Below are 24,572 nucleotides of genomic sequence, written 5' to 3' on the forward strand. Positions count from 1 at the left end.
ACGATTCGTCTTCTCAAGTTTTAAATCTCCCCTTGCCTATGTAAAAACCATCTCTCCTCAAAGTATCCTTGTACGTGCTGAAGTTGCCGGTCATCCAGGCAGGAGAAATGACTTTTCTGTGTGGCAGAGCCCCGTCCACTTTCTCCTCCTCCAGATCAAGCCTTAACTGTTCCATTGGCAAGTTTGTTCATCTGTTCTCGGAAGCACTTGCTTGAAGTCGCCTCTTCCATGCCCAGTTGAGGTGACGTGTTATTCTGAGTGGTTGTAGGGTGGTGGGTGTCACCTGCAGTCTCAGGATTGTTACTCTTTCGTCTAAGCCAGTGTCTAGACCTAAGTTTGGCATATTGCTGAATGGCAGAATGTGTTTTCCTTTGTTGTTCTTTTTTTAAAATTTTTTTTTATTTTATACACCTGAAGGTTTTACCTGTATGCATATGTATACACCATGTCTTCTGGAACTGGAGTTACAGACAGTTGTGAGTTGCCATGTGGGTGCTGGGAACTGAACTGGGGTCCTCTGGAAGAGCAGTCAGTGCTCTCAACTGCCGAGCCATCTCCAGCTCTGATAATAACTATTCTCCAGGAACTGGTCAGCTCATACTGCTGTTCCTTAGTGTGTGTCATTGACTTTCAGGAGACAGGTGCTTTAGGTGTCATTGTCATCCTTATAAGTCTTTTAAAATTAGTTTTTTTTTTTTAACCAGGTGGTGGTGCACACCTTTAATATCAGCATTTGGGAGGCTGAGACAGGCAGATCTCCGTGAGTTTGAGGCCAGCCTGGTATACAGAATGAGTTCCAGGACAGCCAGGGCTACAACAGAGAAATCCTGTCTCGAAAAAACAAAACCAAAACCCAAAAAACCCAAATAGAGCAGTGGTTCTCAACTTTCCCAATGCTGTGACTCTTTAATACAGTTTTTCATGTTGTGGTGACCCCCAACCATAAAATTATTTTGTTGCTACTTCATAACTATAATTTTGCTGTTATGAATCATAATTGAGTCTGATATTCACTATTGGGGTTTTGAGCCCCAGGTTGAAAACCACTGAAATAAATGATAGGCTTCTGGTGAACAATATCAAATGGTGCTGTGTTAAATCACAGCACAGCACAAAGAGAAAGCCATGCTTTAAAGATTGTTTTCTGGCCCGGGGGTATAATTTAGTAGCAGTGTGTTGGCCTAGCATGCATGAAGCCTAGGTTCAGCCCCTAGAACCAAACAACAGCAACAAAACGTTTTGAGCTCTAGGTAGTGACTCATGACTGTAATCCCAGCACTCAGGGGGCAAGATGACTGATTGTTACGAGTTAAAGGCCAAGCTTTTCAGGACTACAAAACAAGACCCTGTCTCACAAACCTCAGTCAACAAAATGGTTTTAGCAGATACCGACAGTGCGCCAAGCCCGACGACCTGAATTCCATACCCAGGACCCATAGCGGAAGGAGAGAACTAACCCCTGCACATTGTGCTCCAGCACTCTCCAACAAACACATACATTTTAAAAATCTTCCTCAACCACCCCCCCCCATTTTTTTTAATCTTGCCAAATTTTTTTACAAATATTCCTGGTAGACATTTTTACATTATAAAATAATAATATTTTAAAAAGCTCTCTTTTTTTGTGAAATTGTAGGCTCAGGCAAGTGTGGAGGCCCACTGCCTATAGACCCATCCTCAAGAGACAGGCTTGGGGAGACTCTAGTACAGATCCAGCTGCAGCTGCATAGCAAAGCTTGGCTCAAAAAGGAGAAAAGAAAGAAAGCGCAGCCGTCCCAGAGCAGCACTAAGTGTTGCACATCCCTGGGAGTTAATTCCCCGTGAATATGACCTGCAGCAGCCACGCTCTTGGGTGTTGTGACCCTCAGAGCAGATGGTTTTCTTTTTTTCTACCAACCTTCAGGGGTCTGTTCTCTTGGTTCTCATTTATTATTTTTATGTTATGTGTCTGGGTGTTTTGCCTGCATGTATATCTATGCATTCACAGAAGCCAGAGAAGGGCACTGAAGTCCCGGGAATGGGAGTTACCAGCATTTGTGAGCTGCCAGATTGGTACTGGGATCAAACCTGGGTCCGCTGGAGGAGTTGAGAACAAGTGCTCTTGACTGCTGAGCCCTTTCTCTGTTCCCTACTTTCATCCTAAAGGAACAGGCTGTTTAAGTTATTCTGTCATTAAAAAGAAAAGATTTATTTTTTTAACTTGGGTATGCTGTTGTGTTGAATGTCCAGGGACCAGAGAGTGCAGTCTCCTTTGGCGTTGGAGTTGCAGGTGTTTGTAACCCAGTAGCCAAGGCTGCTGTGATCTGAGCTCAGGTCCTCTGACACAGAAGTAAGCGCTCTTATCTTAGTGCCTCATTGAAACTGTTACTAAGGGAAAATATCAGACACTGTGGCAGAGCAGAGACAGAGACACCTTTTCATCAGTCCTCTAGGGCCTGAGAGGGGCACTGTGCTGGCTCCACAGTGGCCTCAGGAAGGCATATTTCCTCTCATGTCCTTAGGCTCCCTGATTGTGCCCTCACCTTTTTTGGTTTCTTTGTGTGCTTCAGCTGGTTTCTGTTTTGTTCATTTCTTCAAATATGCCTTGTTTTCTGTACCTGCTGTCCTTTCTCACTTGCTATGCCTCTCAGCCAATCCCTGCTTCCCCTGCAGGGCAAAGGAGTATGAGCTCCACCAGGCTCCAAGCCCTTCTCACCCAGCATCTCATTCTCCCTCACTGGTACAGTGCTCATGAAGCAAGATTAATAAAAACTTAGAGACAGAAATTGGGGTTCAACATGAAGGTCAGAAAAGCAAAACAGCCAGCCACTGACTCTTACCTGATCTCAGTCTGAAATGGCAATTCTGCCTCCAGGAATCTCAGAATGAGACTGTGACTGAGAGCTGCCTCCTCCCATTTTATGGTCCTCTCTAGTGCCTTTAAAGGCATGTACCTCTTAAAGGCATGTACCGCCCGGTTTTTATGGCAACTAGTGTGGCTGCTGGGATTAAAGGTGTGTGTTACTACTACCTGATCTGTAAGCCTGACCAGAGGGGCTGTTTTACTCTCTGATCTTCAGGTAGTCTTTATTTGTTTGTTTGTTTGATTTTTGTTTGTTTGTTTTTTCGAGATAGGGTTTCTCTGTAGCTTTGGAGCCTGTCCTGGAACTAGCTCTTGTAGACCAGGCTGGCCTCGAACTCACAGAGATTCGCCTGCCTCTGCCTCCTGAGTGCTGGGATTAAAGGTGTGCGCCACCACTGCCCGGCCAGTCTTTATTTGTTAAAATACAAATGAATCCACCACCTGCTCGGGCATACTTATTTGTTGAATGGGTAAAACTTCACAATGAATCATTTAACCTCGAGTTACAAGTGAACTTGGTGGGTCCTCAGAGTTCACATGGAAGACAGACACCAAAGCCATCCACATTTTGCCCTAGCCTAAACTGTTTCATAGCTAATAGCCATTAAACACCCTGAGGAGGGCTGGCAGGCACAGCAGGTAATTGAATTGAAACACTACACCTAATTACATAATTGATCAAATACAGAAATATAATGCAATTAGTTTTTCACAAATCTAATAATGAAAATATGGGGCTTACTACCTGTAAAAATTGATTGATTAAGGTTTTTGACTTACACAAATTAAAAAGGCACATTAGGGGCAGCTTATAAATCCAGAGGCCTTTGTAGGATTCTGAGATGTTACCCCAAAACACTAAATTCTCATGGTTAGGGTCACAAGTCTCCCTCCCACCCTGCCCCCACTTTCTGCTTGTTTACAGAATGTTTTCCTTTCAAGATAGAGTTGAAATTTTCAAGTATTTTCTAGAAATTATAAAGTACTGCTTTTGTTAAGTACCACCGTCTTTGTGTTTTCCTTTGACACCATGTTGTAGTGTGAACCTTTTCCCTGCAGGGAGCCTTCTTGCTATCACTGAGTTCTCTAGGCTCTCCATCTGTCTGTCTCCCCACGCCTCCATCTCCTCTCTCCTTATAACGTACTGCACTTACACTGAGGCACTCAAACCCAGTCCTCCTCCCAAAGTTCTCGACTTCTTCCATTTCTTACAGCATGTTTTGTTCTTGTGTGGGGTTGTGTGTTGCCAGTACCATACTGTATGACTTTTTAGTGGCAGGCCCTATCTCACAGGCATTCTTATGTCTCAGCACCCCAGGACCTGACATAGATTCCAGTGTGTAGTACATTAAAACCATTACAGTTCTTGGACTCTGTGCATCTCCTTTCATGTGAGGTAGTGCACTGCTGGTAGTCTGAACAAGAAGCAAAGGTAGTGGCCATTGCTTTATTTGGGCTCTTTGGTTTATAGACTAGATTTCTGAATTCTGGATTACCATGGTTTGGTTTTGTTTTGTTTTTCTTTTTCTTTTTCTTTTTTTTAAGCTCAAATTCCCATTGTGGAGTGTTAGCATTTTTCCTGCCCTCTTGTTTATTTCTCTGGCTCTTTGAATCACTGCATGTCCTGGACCCACTGATTCATCTGAATTAGACAAAAAAAATTTCTACAGAACTGAGCGTGACATTTTTTATTTAAAAAAAAATACGAAAATGACTGGGCAGTGGTGGCGCACGCCTTTAATCCCAGCACTCGGGAGGCAGAGGCAGGCGGATCTCTGTGAGTTCGAGGTCATCCTGGTCTACAGAGTGAGTTCAGGACAGGCTCCAAAGCTACAGAGAAACCCTGTCTCAAACCCCAAAAAACTGAATGGTACTGGGGCTCTGCTAGTTAGCTCATACAGGACGTGTGGGTTCCATTGTTAGTCCTGCAGAAACAAGAGCAGAGTGAAGTTCATTCAACCCACAGGTCACCAATTAGAGCCACCTAGTGTCATTTAGAAGTTTTCCCTGGGTCCGCACTTTGAGTTTTTAGCAAACTAATCTAATTTAGGCCTGCTTCCTGAAGTTAGGGCCCAGCTCAGTCAAGGGAATTCTCAGGGCTCTGTCATGTTTGGAAACCTAACCTCACCCTGTGACCAGCCAGCTTGTCCAGTAGAGCAGGCAGTGCCTCCAGGCTAAGACAGTTTCTTGCCCCCACTTGAGATCTCATCACCCTGCTCTCTTCCTACTTTTCAGCAGAAGTAGTATCCGTGTTTCCTATAGCCCTCTCCTTTTAAGCAGAGACAGATACCCAGAAAAACCCATGTGACCACCCCTTACAAGGTCTCTAATGAGCGAGCAAACCAGAAGAATGTAAACACTGATTGATTAAATTATTAAAATTACTTAAATTATCAAATTAATTAAATTATTAAAAGATTTTTTTAATGTTTCCCATGGTCTTCTGAGGTCAGCATTCTGTTTTGTGAGTTGTGGCCCTAGATCTCTTTTCCACGTCTAAGAAATGTCACCTGATAATCTAACTTGAGAATGCTGGTGTTTTACTGGTGTCAACATTGGTTGTGCAGTCAACGAGCAAGAACTGAACAGTCTGTGCTCAAGGCAGGATCGAGACCTCTTTTTCTCTAATTCCACACAGACACGTCTTCGGCCTCTGAGGATGAGGGCTCTCTGAGACGCCAGGCTGCGCTCTCTGCTGCCCTGCAACAAAGCTTGCAGAATGCCGAGTCCTGGATCAACCGCTCAATCCAGGGATCGTCCACCTCTTCATCGGCATCTTCTACGCTGTCTCACGGAGAGGTCAAAGGAACCAGTGGGTCTCTAGCTGATGTATTTGCCAATACCCGAATAGGTAGGAGTTGATCTACCCAAGAAGCCCACCTTATGTTTCATATAGCACCCCAGTATCCTGGAAACAGTTTATGATTGTGTTAGGTTTTCAATGTGGCCTAAAATATTTGATCACAGAAAACAGTTCATGAGGCAGAGAAGGAAGCACCAGCTATATATTTGTTATAGGGGTAATAGGTATCATCAACATTATTGATACAAATGTTGCTCACCTGAAGCCATATCTATTTCTGTAAGCAATACTGAAACTGCAAAATATAACCCCAGTCTTAGTATGGGTTTATGCCAGAAGAGAAATAGTCCCTATATCAAGAGCTACTAAACCTCACAGTTCCCAGAAATATCATCTATATTCCATAAAACATAACATATTTAATCTGAGTAAATTCTACACTAAGCCATTGTCGGCAAGGCCTTTTGTCTCTGGCCTAAAGACTGGGTTTATGTTGCTTGCTGTGGTGATGTTGCTGCATGAGAAGTACGCAGGGTGCGGGGAGGCACACCAAGCCGCTGGCTGCTGCTGGTGCTGTCGTATGGCGTCTAGCTGTTGCTTGGCTCTGCTCTATGTATTTGTGAGTTTTGTCCCCGCCCCACCAGGTCTCTGCCTTACTTCTTGGCAGTACCAGTTGCACTAAGTCCTGGCCCAGTGCTGCGTCCGCTCGTACTCCTTTTCCTGATGACCAGTCACGTTTCCTTGTCCACTTGTCGTCTCAGTGACCTTCCTGGATCACTTTATATAAAAGGCTGGAAAATTATAGATTAAGATTATACTTTCTAATGATGATAGTTACCTTGTGGGTATGATTGCCACATTAAAAAGCCACACGTCACTATTGTGACCCACCCTGCACTCTTTGCTCTACTCTGTACTCCTGAGCCTCCCAGTGCAGCCGCACACAGATAGGCATGTTCCCACCACCCTGTCACAGGCAGCAAGCAGTGTTGATTATTTTATGTCATACGGTTTGTGTCCTCTAATTTCTTTCTTCATAGGATGTTGTCTAGTTTTGTGGGGGGGGGGGGGTGGTGGCTTCATTCAGTAGCTTTTCCCAGCCCACAGCACTCCTGTTCTCACACCAGCTGACTTTCCACGGACACCGAGCCAGACAGTGCGCACCTGTTGTCCCAGCACTTGGAAAGCAGAGGCAGAGGCTCAGCTGACCTGGCTAATGAGACCCTGTCTCAAAAAATTCAAAATATGGGGCTGGAGAGATGGCTCAGTGGTTAAGAGCATTGCCTGTTCTTCCAAAGGTCCTGAGTTCAATTCCCGGCAACCACACGGTGGCTCACAACCATCCGTAATGAGATCTGGTGCCCTCTTCTGGCTTGCAGGCATACACGCAGACAGAATATTGTATACATAATAAATAAATAAATATTTTAAAAGATATTTTTAAAAAGGTGTATACCACCATGCCTGAAAAAAAAATTCAGAGGAACTTTTCCATGAAGTAGCATATGTGGGGAACCTTGCCGGACAGTGGGTCCAGCTTAACTTTGGGCTGTCTCATCAAAATTAGAAGTAGGCTATCTCGTTTTCCTTCCTTTGAGACACTCTAAGCCACTGTTCTGGTTTGGTAGAACTGGAAACATCCCAGATAAAACATGACATACAGAAGTGTTCAAGGACTTAGAGAACTAGTAGAATTGGACCTTACTTAATTGATTTCGTTTTTGAGTGACTTTTACAAACATTGGATTCCTGTTATCCACGCTGTAAGGAAATAATGTTTTTGAGAAATACTGGCTCTGAGATTTGATCTGATAACTAAATTACTCAGATCTTGAGAATTATGTTTTAGAAAGCTGTGCTCTGGTTTACCTTCCTCTTTCTCCGATAAGTTCTAGTGGACTTTGATGGAAAAATTTGTGTTAGGGCTGGTGAGATAGCTCAGCAGGGAGAAGCACTTTCAGGCAAGCTCAGGACTCTGGGTTCATCCTTGGGACCTGCAATGGAAGGAGACAGCTAGCTCACAATACATGATGATAATAATAATAAGTAAATAAGAGAATAAATATTTTTTAAAGTTTGTTTTAAAAGAGCTAAAACAAAAGGTTTAGAGTGTTATTTTTACTGTTAATACCATATGATTCTAAATTTTGTCTTTTCCCTCAGAGAATGTCTCAGCTCCTCCTGATGTCACTGCAACTACCTCTTCCTCTTCCTCACTTCGCCCAGCAAACATTGACCTGCCACCTTCTGGCATAGTTAAAGGCATGCACAAAGGATCCAACAGATCCAGCCTTATGGATACGGCTGATGGTATGGAGTCCCTTGGTAGGGTTAGGGAGTATACGTTAAACTGGGAAAACGCAGCTTCTGCCCAGCAGCTCTTCTCAGCTGTCCCAGCTGCAGAGACCCCTGCTGCTGGCTCACTCGCGATCACCACGCGCAGTCCCTCTTGTCGCTGTCCATGCTGGTGTTTGTAGAAAGCACCATGAGTCCAGTGTGGAAGAAGAAAATGCTACAAGAGGAACAAAAGCCTGGGGAGACCTTTAGCTGCACACTCAGCATAGGCTGGGCTTGTCTCCTGTTGTTATAAAGTTTGTCAAGTGTGTGTTTGGTCCTTTTTGAATAGAATAAGATGGCAAAGGCCAAGCAAAATCTAGACCAGGCGGTGGTGGCTCACGCCTTTAATCCCAGCACTCGGGAGGCAGAGGCAGGCGGATCTCCGTGAGTTCGAGGCCAGCCTGGTCTACAGAGCGAGTTCTAGGACAGCCAGGGCTACACAGAGAAACATTGTCTTGAAGGAAAAAAAAGAAGATCTGAGAGGAAGGAGGAAAGGAAATAAGGGTAAGAAAGAGAAATCTCAGTTTCAATAAACAAGGCATTTAAATCCTTAAAAGTCTCATTGGTAATAAAAAGCTTAATAGTTAAGTTTTTAAAGAGAAGGAGGTAATTGAGGAAATAAAATGTATTTATTGACTCAATGAATTTTAACTGAATTTACCATTGCTTTTCCCCTTACAGGTGTTCCTGTCAGTAGCAGAGTATCCACGAAAATCCAGCAGCTTCTCAGCACACTGAAACGACCCAAAAGACCCCCCTTAAAGGAATTTTTTGTGGACGACTCTGAAGAAATTGTGGAAGGTAGTAGTGAAAGTGCCAGAAGCACACACTCACGAGCAGTGCACGCTGGGTGTGTGTGCTCAGGGCTGAAAGTGGCATGGTTCTTACTCAAGGAGTTCCCGCGGCTGTGCTGCTTCCCTCAGGATCATTTATATTTAAGTCTCGGAGAAGGGATCGGGGACAAGGAGGACTGGGGGCTAAGAGCATCCTCGTTAGTGTGGTCTTTGTACTCAGTCATTGAGTCAGAAGACGCATGGTGTGTGTGCCTGTGAGAGAGCGAGCGAGCGAGCGTGTGTGTGTGGAGGCCAGAGGACCACTTCCGAAAGCTGTTTCTCTCCCATCATGCAGGTTCTGGGTCAGCAGGTTTGATGGCAAACACCTTTATTTGCTGAACCCTCTCACTTGCCTAGAAATACATGATTTCTATAATTATTTGTAATTTGTGTTTTTTTTTTTTTTTTTTGGTTTTTCGAGACAGGGTTTCTCTGCTGCTTTAGAGCCTGTCCTGGAGCTAGCTCTTGTAGACCAGGCTGGTCTCGAACTCACGGAGATCTGCCTGCCTCTGCCTCCCAAGTGCTGGGATTAAAGGCGTGTGCCACCACCGCCCGGCTGTAATTTGTATTTTTTTAGCGTGTCGATAACAAATCCAGCCTCAAAGGTTTGCTTTCTTTCTTGTAATACAGATGGGTCTTTTATTGACTTTGCCAATCAGTGCACACACATTCACTTTCCAGAAGACAGAGTGGTAGATAGTAAAGACATTTAAAGACATGAAAATGAACTTCCTTCCTTCATGCTGATTGTGACGGAGACCATTCAGTTCTAAAATGAGTTAGTATAGAAACAGGTTAGCCAGGAGGTTCATGTTAGAGAATATAGGGGAGGAAAGAAGTTAGTTCTGTGTGTGTGGCTGAAGACAGGTGATCGAGCACCAGAATTTTTTTGTGCGATAATTAAAAACCATTCACTGGTGAAGTCGTGATAGCCTGGATTTCGTAAGAGAACTTGAGAAGGGAGAGGATGTGAGTGTGGGTGAAGAGCAGCCATTCTGTGTGACTGAAGCTCATGGCGGCTCCCAAAGAGCGGAGGGGCCAAGGAGACTGCACTCAGGGAGAGAGACTGACTCTCCTGCGTAGAGAACTATCAGGAAGCCCTGTCAGTTTGTTTTTGTGGGGTTTGCTTACTTCTTCTGAGACTAGAAGTAGACTATAATCTTATCAGAATAGTAATGGAATGTGGCATATTGGAGACTAGTTCTGATCTTTGCCGGGTTCTAACAGTGTTTTACTAATATAAATAGATTTCTTTGACCAATGGTTGTTTTTGGAAAAGGAAAACACCCGTATCTTTTGGAAACATGAAGAAGTGTGCACGAAGCCCTAGTAGAAAACTGTGCCTCCCAGATGCACAGTCTCTGTAGAGATGAAGTGGCTTATAACAGTTACTCCTGGGTATTCTTGTGACATTTAGATGAAATCTAAGGGTCTGAACGGTCTGAAATATTATGCACAATAAGGAGTGAGATGAGTATTTTGTTGGTAGAAGAAATGGATGCAAAATAGGGAACATTACACTATGTAAATAAGCCAGACTCAGAAACGTGCAGACAGCATGTCTTTTTCCTGCAGAATCTAGATTTAAATGTGTGTGCAGGTCATGGAAAGGGGAACTGCGAAAGGGGAGAAGGGAATCTCAGCAGAGGTGGGGCTAAGAGAGAATGGAATTCACATGATGTGAAAGCAGACATGAAGACTGCTCGGGGAGAGGGAGGTCGGCAGGAGCGGGTAAGAGAGGTGGGATGGGGATGAGCAAGAACCAAGTGTAATGATACAAATGTATAAAATGATGTTTGGAAGCCCCCTGCTTTATGTGCTAACTTTAAAAAAAGAATGAGTCAAACAAATCCATCATAATAGTGAATTACAAAGAACAGTTTTTTTCTTCTTATTTTTAGTTGTCTATACTGATTGATTTTGTATGGATGGGTGTTTTCCCTGCATGTGTGTATGTGTACCACTTTCATGCTTGCTGCCTGCAGAGGCCAGAATAGGGTATCCAATCTCCTGGAGCAGGAAATACAGACAGCTATAAGCTGTCATGTGGGTGCTGGGAATTGAACCTGGGTCCTCTGGAAGAGAGACCAGTGCTCTTAACCACTGAGCCATCTCTCTAGCCCATATATAGCTGCAGCATGCACTAGGGCATGCACACAGCAAAACCAGGTCAACATGGGTAGTGGGTGACTGCATACTCGGAGTACAGGAGAGAGAACGTCACCAGCTGATGAGTCACACCTGAGCTGAGGTATCACTGTCTGTGTGCCCCTGTGCACTCTGTAGCTGTACGTGTAGTGTTTGTTTTCTCTAAGTGTTTTGTTGAGACAAGAGTCCTGGCAGTATTCCTTGGCAGACCTTAAATTTGATCTTGTTCTTGCTTCACCCTCCTGAACTTTGAGACTATGGGGATGGGCTCCCACACCCAGCTTGTTCACATTCCCAGTTTACTATAGTCTGTGCACGTGGTTGGTACACAGTAATTACTTGAGTATTTAGCCTATATGTAAATTATCTTTTCTTCTGTGAGAATGTAGAGTTTAAGACTGAGCACAGTGGGAGATAGAGGTGGGTGGCTGACCTTCATCTCTCTCCACTCAACTAACACCGGTAAGCAGCCCTTGCATATGGGGCACTGTAAGCAGTGATGGGAGTAAGCCATCCCTTCCCGGAAGCTGCGACTCCTTGGGAGGATGATGGAAGCCCCAAGGCCTCACTGCGAGAATGAGCCAGAGACAGAGGAAAATGTGTTCGAGTTGGAGTTGTTAGAAACATGTGAACTTATTTCATCTTCTTGCTGTTTGCTGCAGTACCTCAGCCAGATCCCAATCAACCGAAGCCTGAGGGCCGACAAATGATGCCAGTGAAGGGAGAGCCCCTTGGAGTCATCTGTAACTGGCCCCCTGCGCTGGAGTCTGCCCTGCAGCGCTGGGGCTCCACCCAAGCCAAGTGCCCCTGCCTGACCGGGCTGGACATGTCTGGGAAACCAGTCTATACGCTCACATACGGTGGGTCCCCACTGCGCTAAGAGTTCTCAAGGACTATGGGCTAAAGTGATGTGGGCAAGCAGCTAGGTTTAAGGACAGCAAAAGAAGATTCGTTTCTGTTTTTACATTAGAAGATTTGTTTTTGTTTTGTTTTATGTTTCTGAGACAAAGTTTCATGTAGCCCGGGATGGCCTTGAACTCTTGGTTCTCTTAGTCTCCTGATTTCCAAGTTTCAGGCATAAATGGTGGCACTGACTAGAGGAGGATTTTAGAATGTCTTTTTCAGTGTTAATGGTTACAGAGGAGGAAAACTACCACATTTAGATCTTCAGTCTGCATCCTGCTCATAATAAGAGCACAATTCTATAAAGTATAAAAACCCTTTACAGCCCCTCCCTCCAACGTTCATCTGACACTTATGAGTACAGCCGTATGGCTCCTAGAACCAGCTTCTCTTTTGATTTTAGTTCTATAAGACAAAATTTCACTATGTAACCCAGTCTGGCCTTGAAGCAGAAGAAATCTTCCTGCCTCAGCCTCTGAAGGTTAGCATTATTGTTATGAGCCCACGCTCAGTTTACTCCATTTATAGTATTTTTTTAAATCATTTGAGTTAAACTTTCCAGAAAACCCTAGGACATAGCCAACCGTCTTTTGGTCTTGTGTTGTAAAACAGACGAACAAAAAATGTTGCCCTCTCTTTAAAGGTATTAAGTATGCTCTTGTTACATTATTTAAAAAAAAATTGAAATAAGTCATATATCAGTGGCACTCACCTTAATCCCAGTACTTGGGAGGCAGAAGTGGACAGATGTCTGTGGGCTTGAAGCCAGCCTGGTCTACATAGCAAGTCCCAGGATAACCAGAGCTACATAGTAAGACCCTGTCTCAAAAAGAAAAAGAGAAGAAACAGACAGCAGGAAAGAACCTGAACTCTTAAGTAAGGCAGGGTGTGCTTCATTTGTCCCGGGCAAGAGTGGCTCTTGAGAGTGCCCGAGAGGTTGCTTGAGGGGAGACGTCTGTGTTGGGGAGGGTGGTGCCAGCTCATGGCGGCTGCTGGACTGCGCACTGACCCAGTGCTCTGGCTGGAATTGGCCTGTGATGTCTGTCTGATTGTTCTCTCTCCTCAGGGAAGCTGTGGAGCAGAAGCTTGAAGCTGGCTTACACGCTGCTGAATAAGCTGGGGACCAAAAATGAGCCCGTGTTAAAACCCGGAGACAGGGTAATTTATTTTGTTTGTTTAGAAAGGTGGGATTTGTTTCTGATACATGCCCCGGGCTTTGTTGTACAATAATAAGACTTACATTACTCCTTCCTAAAGTTTTATGTGTATGGGTGTGCGGCCTGCATGTGTGTCTGTCTATACCACGCGTCTGGTGCCTAAGGCCATCAGATTCCCTAGAAATGGAGCTGTGAAGTGGTTGTGAGCTCCCACTGTGCTAGAGAGGCCCCTGGTCCCCTGGAAGGCCAGCCAGTGCATTTCACACTGAGCTGTTTCCAGCTCCAGCATAGCTCTTATTCTTAGAAAATAAAACCAGTTTAGTCAGGAGTCCAACGGTCCAGCTCAGCACTAGGTGCTGTTTGTAATTCAGAGGCTTCGGGCCTCTTTCTGGAGCTGCCTGTTAGTAAACTGGGGCAGTGAAAAGGGAAAAGAAGTCTTTCTGAAAGTAAATACTTCGATGTTGACTCAAATTTTTGTCTTTATAAAACTGGATCTTAAAATTGTTAAAGGCAAGTTGATACTGTTTCATTTAGTTCTTAATTGGAAGTGATATATTTTTTTTTAATTTTTTAAGTTTTTCTTTCCCTGTTAGTAATGTATTGAATAGGACTACTTCCTGTCATTCAACATTACTGTTTATTTGTAATTTGTAGAATGAAATACCCGCTACAACACAGCAGTTTTTATGAATTAACTGACTTCTATCTGTTGATTTGTGGGGGGCTGGGTCTTATGGAAGTCTTAGGGCAACTCTTGGGAATTGGCTCTAGATTTCCATCAACCTCAGACTGTCGGCCCTGCTCAGCAAGCACTTCTCACTGAGCCGTCTCACCGACCCCAGCAGACTTTCTTAATGTAACCTTTTTAAGAAAATATTTTTTACATTTGTGTGTGTGTGTGTGAACGTGAGTGTTCATGTGGAGGTCAGAAGACAGTTTACGGGAGCTGACTCTCTACCACGTAAGTCCTGGAGGATTAAACTCAGGTCATCAGACTTGGTAGCAAGCACTCTTAGGCTGTCTCATGGATCCTCAAGTAACTATTTAAAAATGATTTTACAGTGTTCCAGAAATACTTAAAGTATGGCTTTTACATATACAGACTGACACTGAGGATTTCCCATGAGTCACTGAACCCTAAGCAGGCGATGTTGTGCCTACCCAAGTGTCAAGAAGGCTATTTCATCCTGTGGAATTTTTTTTAGACCTCTAGGACAGTTTAAAGGTTTAGATTGAACTCAGCTTTGGAGTGAGTTAAAGCAGTTTGATTACACATGGAGAAGAAACAGGAACACAGTGATTAAGGGGCTGGAGGAGGGGCTCACGGGATGAAGGGCTTGCTATAGAAGCCTCGTGTCCGCGATCCATCTCTGGAACTCACAGACCTGACTGTTGTCCCCTAAGCACACACACTATGGCACGCACCTGGCACCCACACGCGTATCTTATCCAAACAGTAATAATAAATAAAAGAAACATAAAAGAATCCAGTGATATGATCAGATTTTAAGCAGGAATCTGCGAATACTCCAGCCAGAAAACAAGCGCCACAGTGTAGTAAGATGAGCAGAGTTCCTCCTGTGACTTAGCAGAGGAAGTCCCAGGCTTGCACACAGGGCTCTCGTGGTCTCCTGGCTTCCCCCGGCCAATGAGCCGACTGTATTTGCAGTGTTTGTATGTTACCAGATGCCTTCGTGCTGGACCACTTGCATGTTGAGTGCCTAGGGACTGGTCCGATGAAATGGTTAAGAACAGGCCTGTGTGGTCCCAGTGTGGTGACTGAGCTGGGTAACACTTGTAGGCGCCCCCGAGACATACACAGCTCTAAATTACATGCTGTTCTGTCGTGAGATGTCCACCACATTTATGCCATTAACCCTGCACTAAGGTAAATTGCGTTAAGCTTCCTAAGTAATTAACATATTAGACAAGCTGTCTGCTACTGAATCACAAAGATTAAATGAAACATTTTACCATAATGATAATGAATTGCATTTTTATGTCTCAAAATGTGTAAGTTTTAGGTTTTAGCTTTGCTTTTTGGTGTTCCTAGGAATGTAAATGGGGTCTTATATGAGGCAAATACTCTCTGAGCTATAACCTCTACCCCAGAATCTATGGTATAACCCTACCAGATGTTTTTGTCCTTCTAAGTCACTTAATTTCCTTCAGAATGAATAACTGTTGAATTGTTTGACTTACTGTGTCCATGGAAAATGTTCTATGTGTATAGAGTTAATCAGTCTGTACTCCACTGTTGTTTAATGTCTTTGGAAATTTTAGGTTGCCTTGGTTTACCCCAACAATGATCCAGTCATGTTTATGGTGGCTTTTTATGGATGTCTCCTGGCAGAAGTGATTCCAGTACCTATAGAAGTACCACTGACCAGAAAGGTAACATCTCTGCTAAATGTCTTTCGCTGTGATACAGTAGGCACTGGACTGACTCAGTGACACTGGAAGCAATGTGATCACTAGGCATGGTGGCCTCTGCCATTAATCCCAGCACTTGGGAAGCAGAGGCAGGTGAATTTCTTATGAGTTTGAGGCCAGCCTGGTCTATATAGTGAGTTCTAGGATAGCTATACAGAGAGATACTGTCAGGAAGAGAGGGAGGGAGGGAGGGAGGGAGGGAGGGAGGGAGGGAGGAAGGGAGGGAGGGAGGGAGGGAGGGAGGGAGGAAGTCATGGGAGGCATATATTTTAGTGTGCACTGACTGTGCTCACTCACGCTCACACCCTCACTGACTGTGCTCACTCACGCTCACACCCTCACTGACTGTGCTCAACACTCACACCCTCACTGACTGTGCTCACTCACGCTCACACCCTCACTGACTGTGCTCACTCACGCTCACACCCTCACTGACTGTGCTCACTCACGCTCACACCCTCACTGTGTTCATTATTTTTTTCTCCACAGGATGCTGGAGGTCAGCAGATTGGCTTCTTGCTAGGGAGCTGTGGGATTGCCTTAGCTCTCACCAGTGAAATTTGTCTGAAGGGCCTGCCAAAAACCCAGAATGGAGAAATTGTACAGTTTAAAGGTGAGTAATATTCATGCCCAAATTACCCATTGAAATTAGGCCTGAGTCCTTTAGATTTTTGTTTGTTTTTTTGCTTTTTTCAAGACAGATTTTCTCTGTGTAGCCCAAGCTGTCCTCGAACCCACAGAGATACAAGCTGCCTCTGCTGCCTGAGTCCCGGCTAGTTAGAATTTTAATAGAGTAACAACTAAGGACTTCATGTGTATTTTTTGTTTGTTTATTTTTAATTCTTAATCACGAGATCGGTATAGTAATTATCCCCATTTTTCAGGGAGGAAATTGAGAAACAGAATCCTTAAATTCCAGCTAATAAATGGCAGAGCGGTGATTTGAACCCAGTCTGTCAGGTTCTGAAGTCACACTCTTAACCTGTGTACGTTAAGGCTGGGGGATGGTAGGACACACGGCTCTGCAGGCTTCCCCTGACGGATGAGTCTCCCGTTGTGGAGGAGTCAAGCCCGCATTTCTCATGTGGACAAATGCTCTTTTGTAAGAAGCTATAATTAGCAACTTTTCACTAAACCTAGTAAAAATTAAGTATTTTATTGATGATGAAATGATCTTAATATGCTGACATTTAAGATGACTAGTTCAGTGTGAAGTCCTTCACTGGTGGCTTAAGCAGTTCAATTCTCACTCTGGGTTGACAGGTTGGCCTCGGCTCAAGTGGGTTGTAACAGATTCCAAGTACCTTTCAAAGCCTCCCAAAGACTGGCAGCCCCACATCTCACCCGCTGGTACAGAACCAGCGTACATCGAGGTAAGTCTGGAGACAGTGTGTGTTTCTTGGCTTTTTTTACGCTTTAGATGCATGTTAGTGACAGCTAAGAGGTAAATTTTTTTTTTTTTTGTAATAACAAGGATAGATAAAACTTGAAATAGCTTTGGCCACGAAAGAAGAGGGTGGGCATACTGCTGACGCAAGGACAGAGAGCGGGGCCTGTTTGAAGCCATTCAGTGAGGGGCTTCCCTCATCCCACCCCTCCTGGGAACTGCTGCTGGGGTTGGCCCTTTATCATGCAGCCCTCCTGGCCCTTTATCATGCAGCCCTCCTAGCACCCTGGCCTCATGGGAAACATCCTTGCTCTGTACTGCGAGGCCCTACTCCTTAGAATCCCCTTGCTTGAGAGCCTCACATTACCCACAGGTTATCTCCTGGGTGGGAACTTTTAAAGGGTTGTCAGTAGGCGAGAAATAAGATTGACTTTATTGTATAAAAAGATTTGTCTAGGCCAGCAGGCCAGCACTCGCCACCCAAGCTTGACAAGTTTGACCACAAAACCTTACATAAAGGTGGGAACAGAGAACCAACTCCACCAACCTCCACACATGTGCTATGGCGTGTGCACCCCCCACACCATACACACAAATAATAATGAAGTTTTTTTTAAAGATTTATCTAGATTGACTGGGCTATAAAGGGAACACTAGGTTTTAGGGTTGGGTTTTTTTTTGTTTGTTTGTTTGGTTTTGTTTTTTCCTCTAAATTTTATATGCATGAGTGTTTTGCCTGTGTGTCCATGAGTGGACCATGTGCTTGCAGTTCCCACAGAGGCCAGAAGATGGCATTAGCTCTCCTAGAACTGAAGTTCTAGACAATTGTGAGCTGTCTAAAATGTGGGTGCTGGGAACTGAACTGAGTGCTCTGGAAGAGCAGCCAGTGCTCACAGCTTCTGAGCTATCTCTCCAGCCCTAGCCTGCATTTAAAAAAAGCTTTTGAGCTGGAGAGGTGGCTCAGTGCTTAAGATCACTGGCTGCTCTTCCAGAGGAAGAGTTCAATTCCCAGCATCCACGTGACAGTTTACAACTGTAACCCCAGCTCTAGGGGATCTGGCACCCTCATACAGACATACATCGGGCAAAACACCAGTGCAAAGAAAATAAAAATAAGTATTTTTTTAAGTTACTGAAGTGAGCCAAAGCTCATGGAGATGGCTAAGAGAAGCGGATAGGGTTGAGAGACAGTAGGGAGCAGAGCCAGCCAGACTGCTGACTGGTCCCGAAGAAGAAAAGGCATCAGGACGGATGGCAGAATCCTTCAGTTAGATAGAAAATATAGAGAGTCGGGCAGTATGTGGTACATACCTTTAATCTCAGCACTCAGGAGGTAGAGGAAAGCAGATCTCTGTGAGTTCAAGGCCAGCCTGGTCACATAGTGAACTTCAGGACGGCCTGGTCACATACTGAGTTCCAGGACAACCTGGTCTACCTAGTGAGTTCCGGAACAGCCAGGATTTCGTGGTGAGACCACGCCTCAGAAAAACAAGAAAACACGGAGAGAGTTCTCATGGGTGGAGGTGGGGGATGGAATGGAGAATTGGTAGCATGCTTTCCCGTGACAAGCGGGATCCTGTGAGTCTAGGCCTCTGAAGGAGAGGCTAGTGGACACAGAGCCAACAGTCAAGCAAAGATACCACACCCTGATGGCATAAGGGTAGGAAGGAGGGGGATTCTCAGGTGTGCCAGCATTTAAGGCATAGTCAGAGATGATTCTGAGTAAGACAGCTCATGAGAGACTGTGGCAGGAGTATTGCCACAAGTTTCAGGCAAGCCTGGGCTACATTGTGAGACTTTGTCTTGGAGAGGGAAAAAGTACAACTCAGACATAGAGCAATGAGAGGGAGAAACCAGGAGACACAAAAACTAACAAGGAACTCAGATGGGCGGAGATCTGTTGGGTAAATTGTGGAAAACACCTTTGATCTAATACAGAAGGAAGCTGCACCCTGGATGAAACACTAACGATAAAAGCGAAGACACCATCTGCAGGAGTGAATGGGGCCCTGCTGCCAGCTGAGGCCCTGCTTCTTCTTGGTGTTAGTGTTTCTGTGGTACTAGGGGTCGTCACACCAGTGTCTCACACAGCTCGGCAAGCATTCTACCATTGGGCAGCTACTGAGGGATGGCTGTATTTGCCATTATGCTTCTGTTCATACAGCTCAAATCTCTTGGCATTAGTTTTTTTGGTGACCACATCACATTGACGAGTGACTAAACTTTGAGGTCATTTTGCACATGCTCCAGTTGGGCTTCATTGTCGTCCAGTCTGGGCTCTGTTTGACTAGAGTTCGGGATCCAACTGCAAATAATGAATAAAAAATGGTTTATCTGGGTTTAGGTTTGGGCTCTGAATTTTGTCATTTATAATAACCCATCTTATTGTGCTTCTTATAGTTTTGTTTTTGTTTTTTTTTTTTCTAGTATAAAACAAGCAAAGAAGGGAGTGTAATGGGAGTCACAGTGTCCCGACTTGCAATGCTGTCCCACTGCCAAGCTCTGTCACAGGCCTGCAATTATTCTGAAGGTCAGACCTCATCCCGTGACTGCTCTCATTGTTAACTTCAGATACTTGTGGCTGTGAGCGCCCACTTGGTGATTGGACTCCATTTAATGACCAAATTCAGAGGGAAATGTTCCAGGGCACATTCTTGGCTTGCTTTTGCCTTCTTTTTCTTTAAAAAAAAAAAAAAAATCCGTAATTTAAATAAACTTCTAGACAAACCAAATATATAAAGTCTGATTTCTAGAGTACAGAGATAGAAAACTGTATTTTTAGGCTGGGGGAGGGGGGGTCTCAGGTGTCTCCATCTTCCCGTGGAAAACTTCCAACTAAGTACTTATGGTCCAAGCTATGCTGCTCCAAGGGTTCAGATTAAAACAGAAAGCACAATGAAGTGGGTCCTGTGGCCCACAGCTGTAGTGCTGGCAGACTAACACAATGAGGAGCAGGGTCAGTTTGAGGCCAGCCTGGAGAGCTACGATATGAGATGAGACCCTCTCTCAAAAAAATAAACAAAAACAAAAACGCACAGACACAAATTTAAATCTTTTGCTATACAAATATATTGCATAATTATAGTACAGACAGGCCTCTACCTCAAGCCCCTTTGTGCTAAAATCCCAGGTATGGGCTCTAGACTTGACTAAAGTGTTACTTCCCAGTGTTCCATTTTCTTTGCTTTCAGAGCAACATGTTTCTCTGATTTTAAATACGTGCATAGGCATGTGTGAGAACAATCATATGATTTAAATACATGCACAGGCATGTGTGAGAACAATCATATGATTTAAATACGTGCACAGGCATGTGTAAGAACAATCATATGATTTTAATACGTGCACAGGCATGTGTAAGAACAATCATATGATTTTAATACGTACACAGGCATGTGTGAGAACAATCATATGATTTTAATACGTGCACAGGCATGTGTAAGAACAATCATATGATTTTAATACGTACACAGGCATGTGTGAGAACAATCATATGATTTTAATACGTGCACAGGCATGTGTGAGAACAATCATATGATTTTAATACGTGCACAGGCATGTGTGAGAACAATCATATGCCACAACTGGGTCCTGTTAAGTTCCAGGGGTTCATTCAACGATTCTGACCTAGGGAGCTGAAACTCAAGCTCCTGAATATTAGAAACAGAGAAATCTATCATTGAGTGAAAACAGTTAGATGCAGGCTTATGTATGCCTGTTTTATCTTGTTGATAATCTGTCTATAGATATACCTAGAAATGGGCATCTGTATACATAGGGTTTTATGTAGAATAATATTTCATGCTTTTCAAAGAAATATTATATATATATATATATATTTGTGAAAATTCCAGAATTTCTTTTTTTTTAAAGACTTATTTATTAATTATGTTTACAGGATTCTTCCTGCATGTATCCCTTCAGGTCAGAAGAGGTAACCAGATCTCATTACAGATGGTTGTGAGCCACCATGTGGTTGCTGGGAATTGAACTCAGGACCTCTGGAAGAACATCCAGTACTCTTAACCTCTGAGCCATGTCTCCAGCCCCAGAGTTTCTAAAACAAATAGATGTTCCTTATTTCACTAGGAAAAACTTTTGAATAACACCTCTGAATGCTCCAGAGTTTCTACCTTAGCGTCTGCAGTACCGTATCCCGCCACTCTCCTCCAGCCAATTTGTAGGGTCTCAGTGACCAGAGACTCTGATCACCTAGAGCTTTTCCAGAAGCACAGAATGCTTGGTAGGGGCATGAATGCAACTGTCACTTTCTGCTCACCACGACCTCTTCCTGTTTCCCTCCATCTTTTCTAGGAGAAGCCGTAGTGAATGTTTTAGACTTTAAGAAGGACGCTGGGCTGTGGCATGGCATGTTCGCGGTAAGCTGTTAGAGTTGGTGCCTTTGCACTGAGATATGTCTGAGGCCGGGGCTTTATGACAAGTTGATCTCTTGGGACTTGCAACTGGAGCTCCCAAAATAACATTTTTTTTAGAGGACACACAAGCATGAGGACCTGAGTTTAGATCCTCGGGATCCATGGAAAGCCAGGTACAGTAGTGTACATCTGTAATTCCAGTGTGAGATTGGAGGCGGAGATAAGAGAATCACCTAAAGCTGTGCCCAGCTAGCTTGGTGTAGCAGCGGTGAACTTGAGCCATCTCTGCCTTGGGCTGCAGACATGGCTCAGTGTTAAAACTCTTGCTGCTTTTGCAGAAGATCCCAGTTCAGTTTCTAGTGCCTGTGTCAGGTAGATTACAACCACCTGTCGTTTCAGAGAAGGAGGAGAGGGCGGTAAATTAATTTAAATAAAAGAGGTCCTGTCTTAAAGCAGGATGCAAGGACCAACGGCCAAGGTTGTCATCTGACCTTTACACTCACACCATGGCACACGGGTCCACAGCCATACATGAACACTCAGGGACACACATCATGTGTACATACAGTAAGAAAAAGACAAAACTACATGCTTGGAGCACAGAATAGAGTAACAAGGAAGAGAGGACTTCCTGTAATAGGATGGGGAGCACAAGGAAGAGGGGACTTCCTGTAATAGGATGGGGAGCACGCCATGGGTGCCAGAGAAGGGTGACTTCTTCCTCGTCCAGTCACCTGGGAATTTCTATGAGGAGATGACAGCCAAGTTGGACTTTGGAGATAACTAAGTTTATCTAGGTAGAGATTTTTGGTGGGCAGAGTTGGAAAGGGTTTGTTTCTTTGGGAAAACTATGTATAACATGAAGTTAGGTGGAAAGAAAAATATGGGATAATGAAGTTGGAAAGGCCTTTATAGAGCTAAACACCCAGTCCAGGATCTAGAGAGATGGTTCAGCGCTTATAGGAGCACTCGCTGTCTTCAGGGAACCCAAACTCTGTTCCCAGGACCCATATCAGGCAGCTCATGAGCACTTAGTTCTACTGGATCACACACACATGCACACTCTCCCTTCTGTCTCTCTCTCTCTTAGTTTTAAGGGATCACACACACGCACATGCACACTCTCCCTTCTGTCTCTCTCTCTGTGTCTTTCTCAGCAAATAAATAAATAAAGGAGAGAGTATCTAGTCCAAGCTCCTTAGGGGTGTGACTCTCTACCGGGGAAACCCTTCCACCCAGGACCACCCCACCCCCATTTTGGAAGAGCTGTATCTCTTGCAAATCTATTTCCTTTTTTTAAACCAGAAGTTAACAAATGAAAGCTGTGTGAGGAGAGACTTCTTCCAGCGCGGACAGAACATTTTCCCTGAAGCACTAGGACTTGATGGTGCGGGGTTGGCACCTGGTATATAAGGGCGTGTAAATGGCGAGGGGTGTAGCCAATCTCAGGTTTTAATTGGTGGCTGATAATTATAATTCTAGAACTTGGGAGTCTGAGGCAGAAGAATCACCATGAGTTCAAGGCTAGCTTGACACACACACACATGCTAACTTGAATATTCGAATTCCAAACGAGGTAGGATGATCTCTCTCTCTCTCTCTCTCTCTCTCTCTCTCTCTCTCTCTCTCTGTCTGTCTCACTCTCTCTCTGTCTCTCTGTCTCTCTCTCTCTTACACACACACACACACACACACACACACACACACACACCCATCCCAACAGAATCACCACAGGCTTGATTACTCTGCCTCACTAGGTCTCTGGGGATTGCACATCCTTGATAGGGATGACAACAAGCTGCCTGACCCTCAGTTCTCTCAGCTTTATTATCTTTACAACCACTTAACCTGTAGGGAATGGGAAAATGAGTCTTTTCCTTTGTAGTGCTGTCCCATTTCCATTCCTTTCCCCTCAGCCTGTAGTGTGTGGCAAGCAGGAGCACCGTGGAGCACTGGGTGGGTTGGGAACAGTTTAGAAGTACCTACTGACTCTGTAAAAGCAGCAACTCCGTGACTCAGCAGGGCCTCTCTTCTCTATCTACCCTAAAGAAACAGTTGTGTGCATGCCAGGGGATGTGAGGGCGGATGCATGGCTTCCACACTCACTATGACATCTGTAGCCATACGAAGGGGACTAGAGCCCTCTGATTCTAAGGTGCCTAGATTTATCTATGAAAGCAGTCGAAATGAAAAGCAGCAAGTGGTAGGTACATGTATACTGTGATGGCTTTCATTTAAAGACCTCTGTGTTTCCAAAGTCACATATATCTGTATGTGCGTGGACAAAAGGCCGGAGGGATAGATATTCCTTGCTGTGACGCCTGGGAGAGAGGAGCAAACCAGGGTTTGAGCAGCTCTCGGCGGTGCTACTGCAATGCTTCTGCTAGAACTCCAGTATTTTTCGAAAGGGTGGGCTTGAGTAACGCCTGCAACATCATTAGAAGTGTCAGCACCACTCTAAGGTGCTAACTGAATGCTTTGTATTGACTGCTTTGTATATTTCTTTGCTTTTCAGAATGTCATGAATAAGATGCATACAATTAGCGTACCCTACTCTGTTATGAAGACCTGTCCTCTCTCGTGGGTCCAAAGAGTCCATGCCCACAAAGGTAATCACACACCTCGACATGCTAGTTATGAGACAGGTTGCAAGTGTGCCCTGTAGAGAACAGTCTTGCCGTGGTGGCTTCCCACATTCTGGAGTTGATAATGTTGGTCTGCTGTCTGTGTTAGCTCACTGTGCTCTTCCTTACAAATTGGACTCTCTGGAATTTGAGCGGCTGTTAGCTCCACTGAATGCTGTGTTGTCAAAATTCCTGTGACTGTGACCTGTGAACTGGACAGGGTCACACAGGCTTTCTTAAACTCTTAAAATTGTTCTTTAAGTGAGAATTTTTACAAACTAAGTAAAAATATTGTTATTGTAATACATTGAATCTGGGCCCAAATTTAGGATGTGTGTGTCATGACTCTTTCCCTTTGCATTTGTAGCCAAAGTAGCTCTTGTGAAGTGTCGAGACTTACACTGGGCCATGATGGCACACCGGGACCAAAGGGACGTAAGCCTGAGTTCTCTGAGGATGCTGATTGTCACTGATGGCGCCAATCCCTGTGAGTGCGGGTGTAGCAATCCCAGAACATCTGACAGGCAGTGTGCCTTTGCTGCTTTTCTGTTTCCGACATCTGTACTGAGGGTCACTTATAAGTGATGCTTGTCCATTTCAAGGGTCTTACTCGGTGTTGTGGTGTTTGTATCTGCGCATCTGTCACCATGACTCAAGTTTCAAAACACCTGTTAGCCTAAGAGAAACCGCACACTCACTCTTTGTCTCTCTTGATTCTCTCCAGTGTCC

At 44.4% G+C, this 24,572-nt stretch overlaps 1 protein-coding gene across 1 annotated transcript in view; it reads left to right on the plus strand.

Moving 5' to 3' along the window:
• Dip2b (disco interacting protein 2 homolog B) overlaps window positions 1-24,572 on the plus strand; it is a 157,237-nt gene that overhangs the window by 73,836 nt on the left and 58,829 nt on the right. Inside the window, 12 exon segments of the mRNA XM_038342001.2 lie at window positions 5,481-5,693; window positions 7,809-7,955; window positions 8,664-8,783; window positions 11,626-11,823; window positions 12,933-13,024; window positions 15,307-15,417; window positions 15,946-16,069; window positions 16,720-16,829; window positions 19,271-19,373; window positions 21,158-21,222; window positions 23,735-23,828; window positions 24,211-24,330. Coding sequence (XP_038197929.1) covers window positions 5,481-5,693; window positions 7,809-7,955; window positions 8,664-8,783; window positions 11,626-11,823; window positions 12,933-13,024; window positions 15,307-15,417; window positions 15,946-16,069; window positions 16,720-16,829; window positions 19,271-19,373; window positions 21,158-21,222; window positions 23,735-23,828; window positions 24,211-24,330 — 1,497 coding nt within the window.

This window comes from Arvicola amphibius, chromosome 9 (genome assembly GCF_903992535.2).
Source record: "Arvicola amphibius chromosome 9, mArvAmp1.2, whole genome shotgun sequence".
Classification (NCBI taxonomy): domain Eukaryota; kingdom Metazoa; phylum Chordata; class Mammalia; order Rodentia; family Cricetidae; genus Arvicola; species Arvicola amphibius.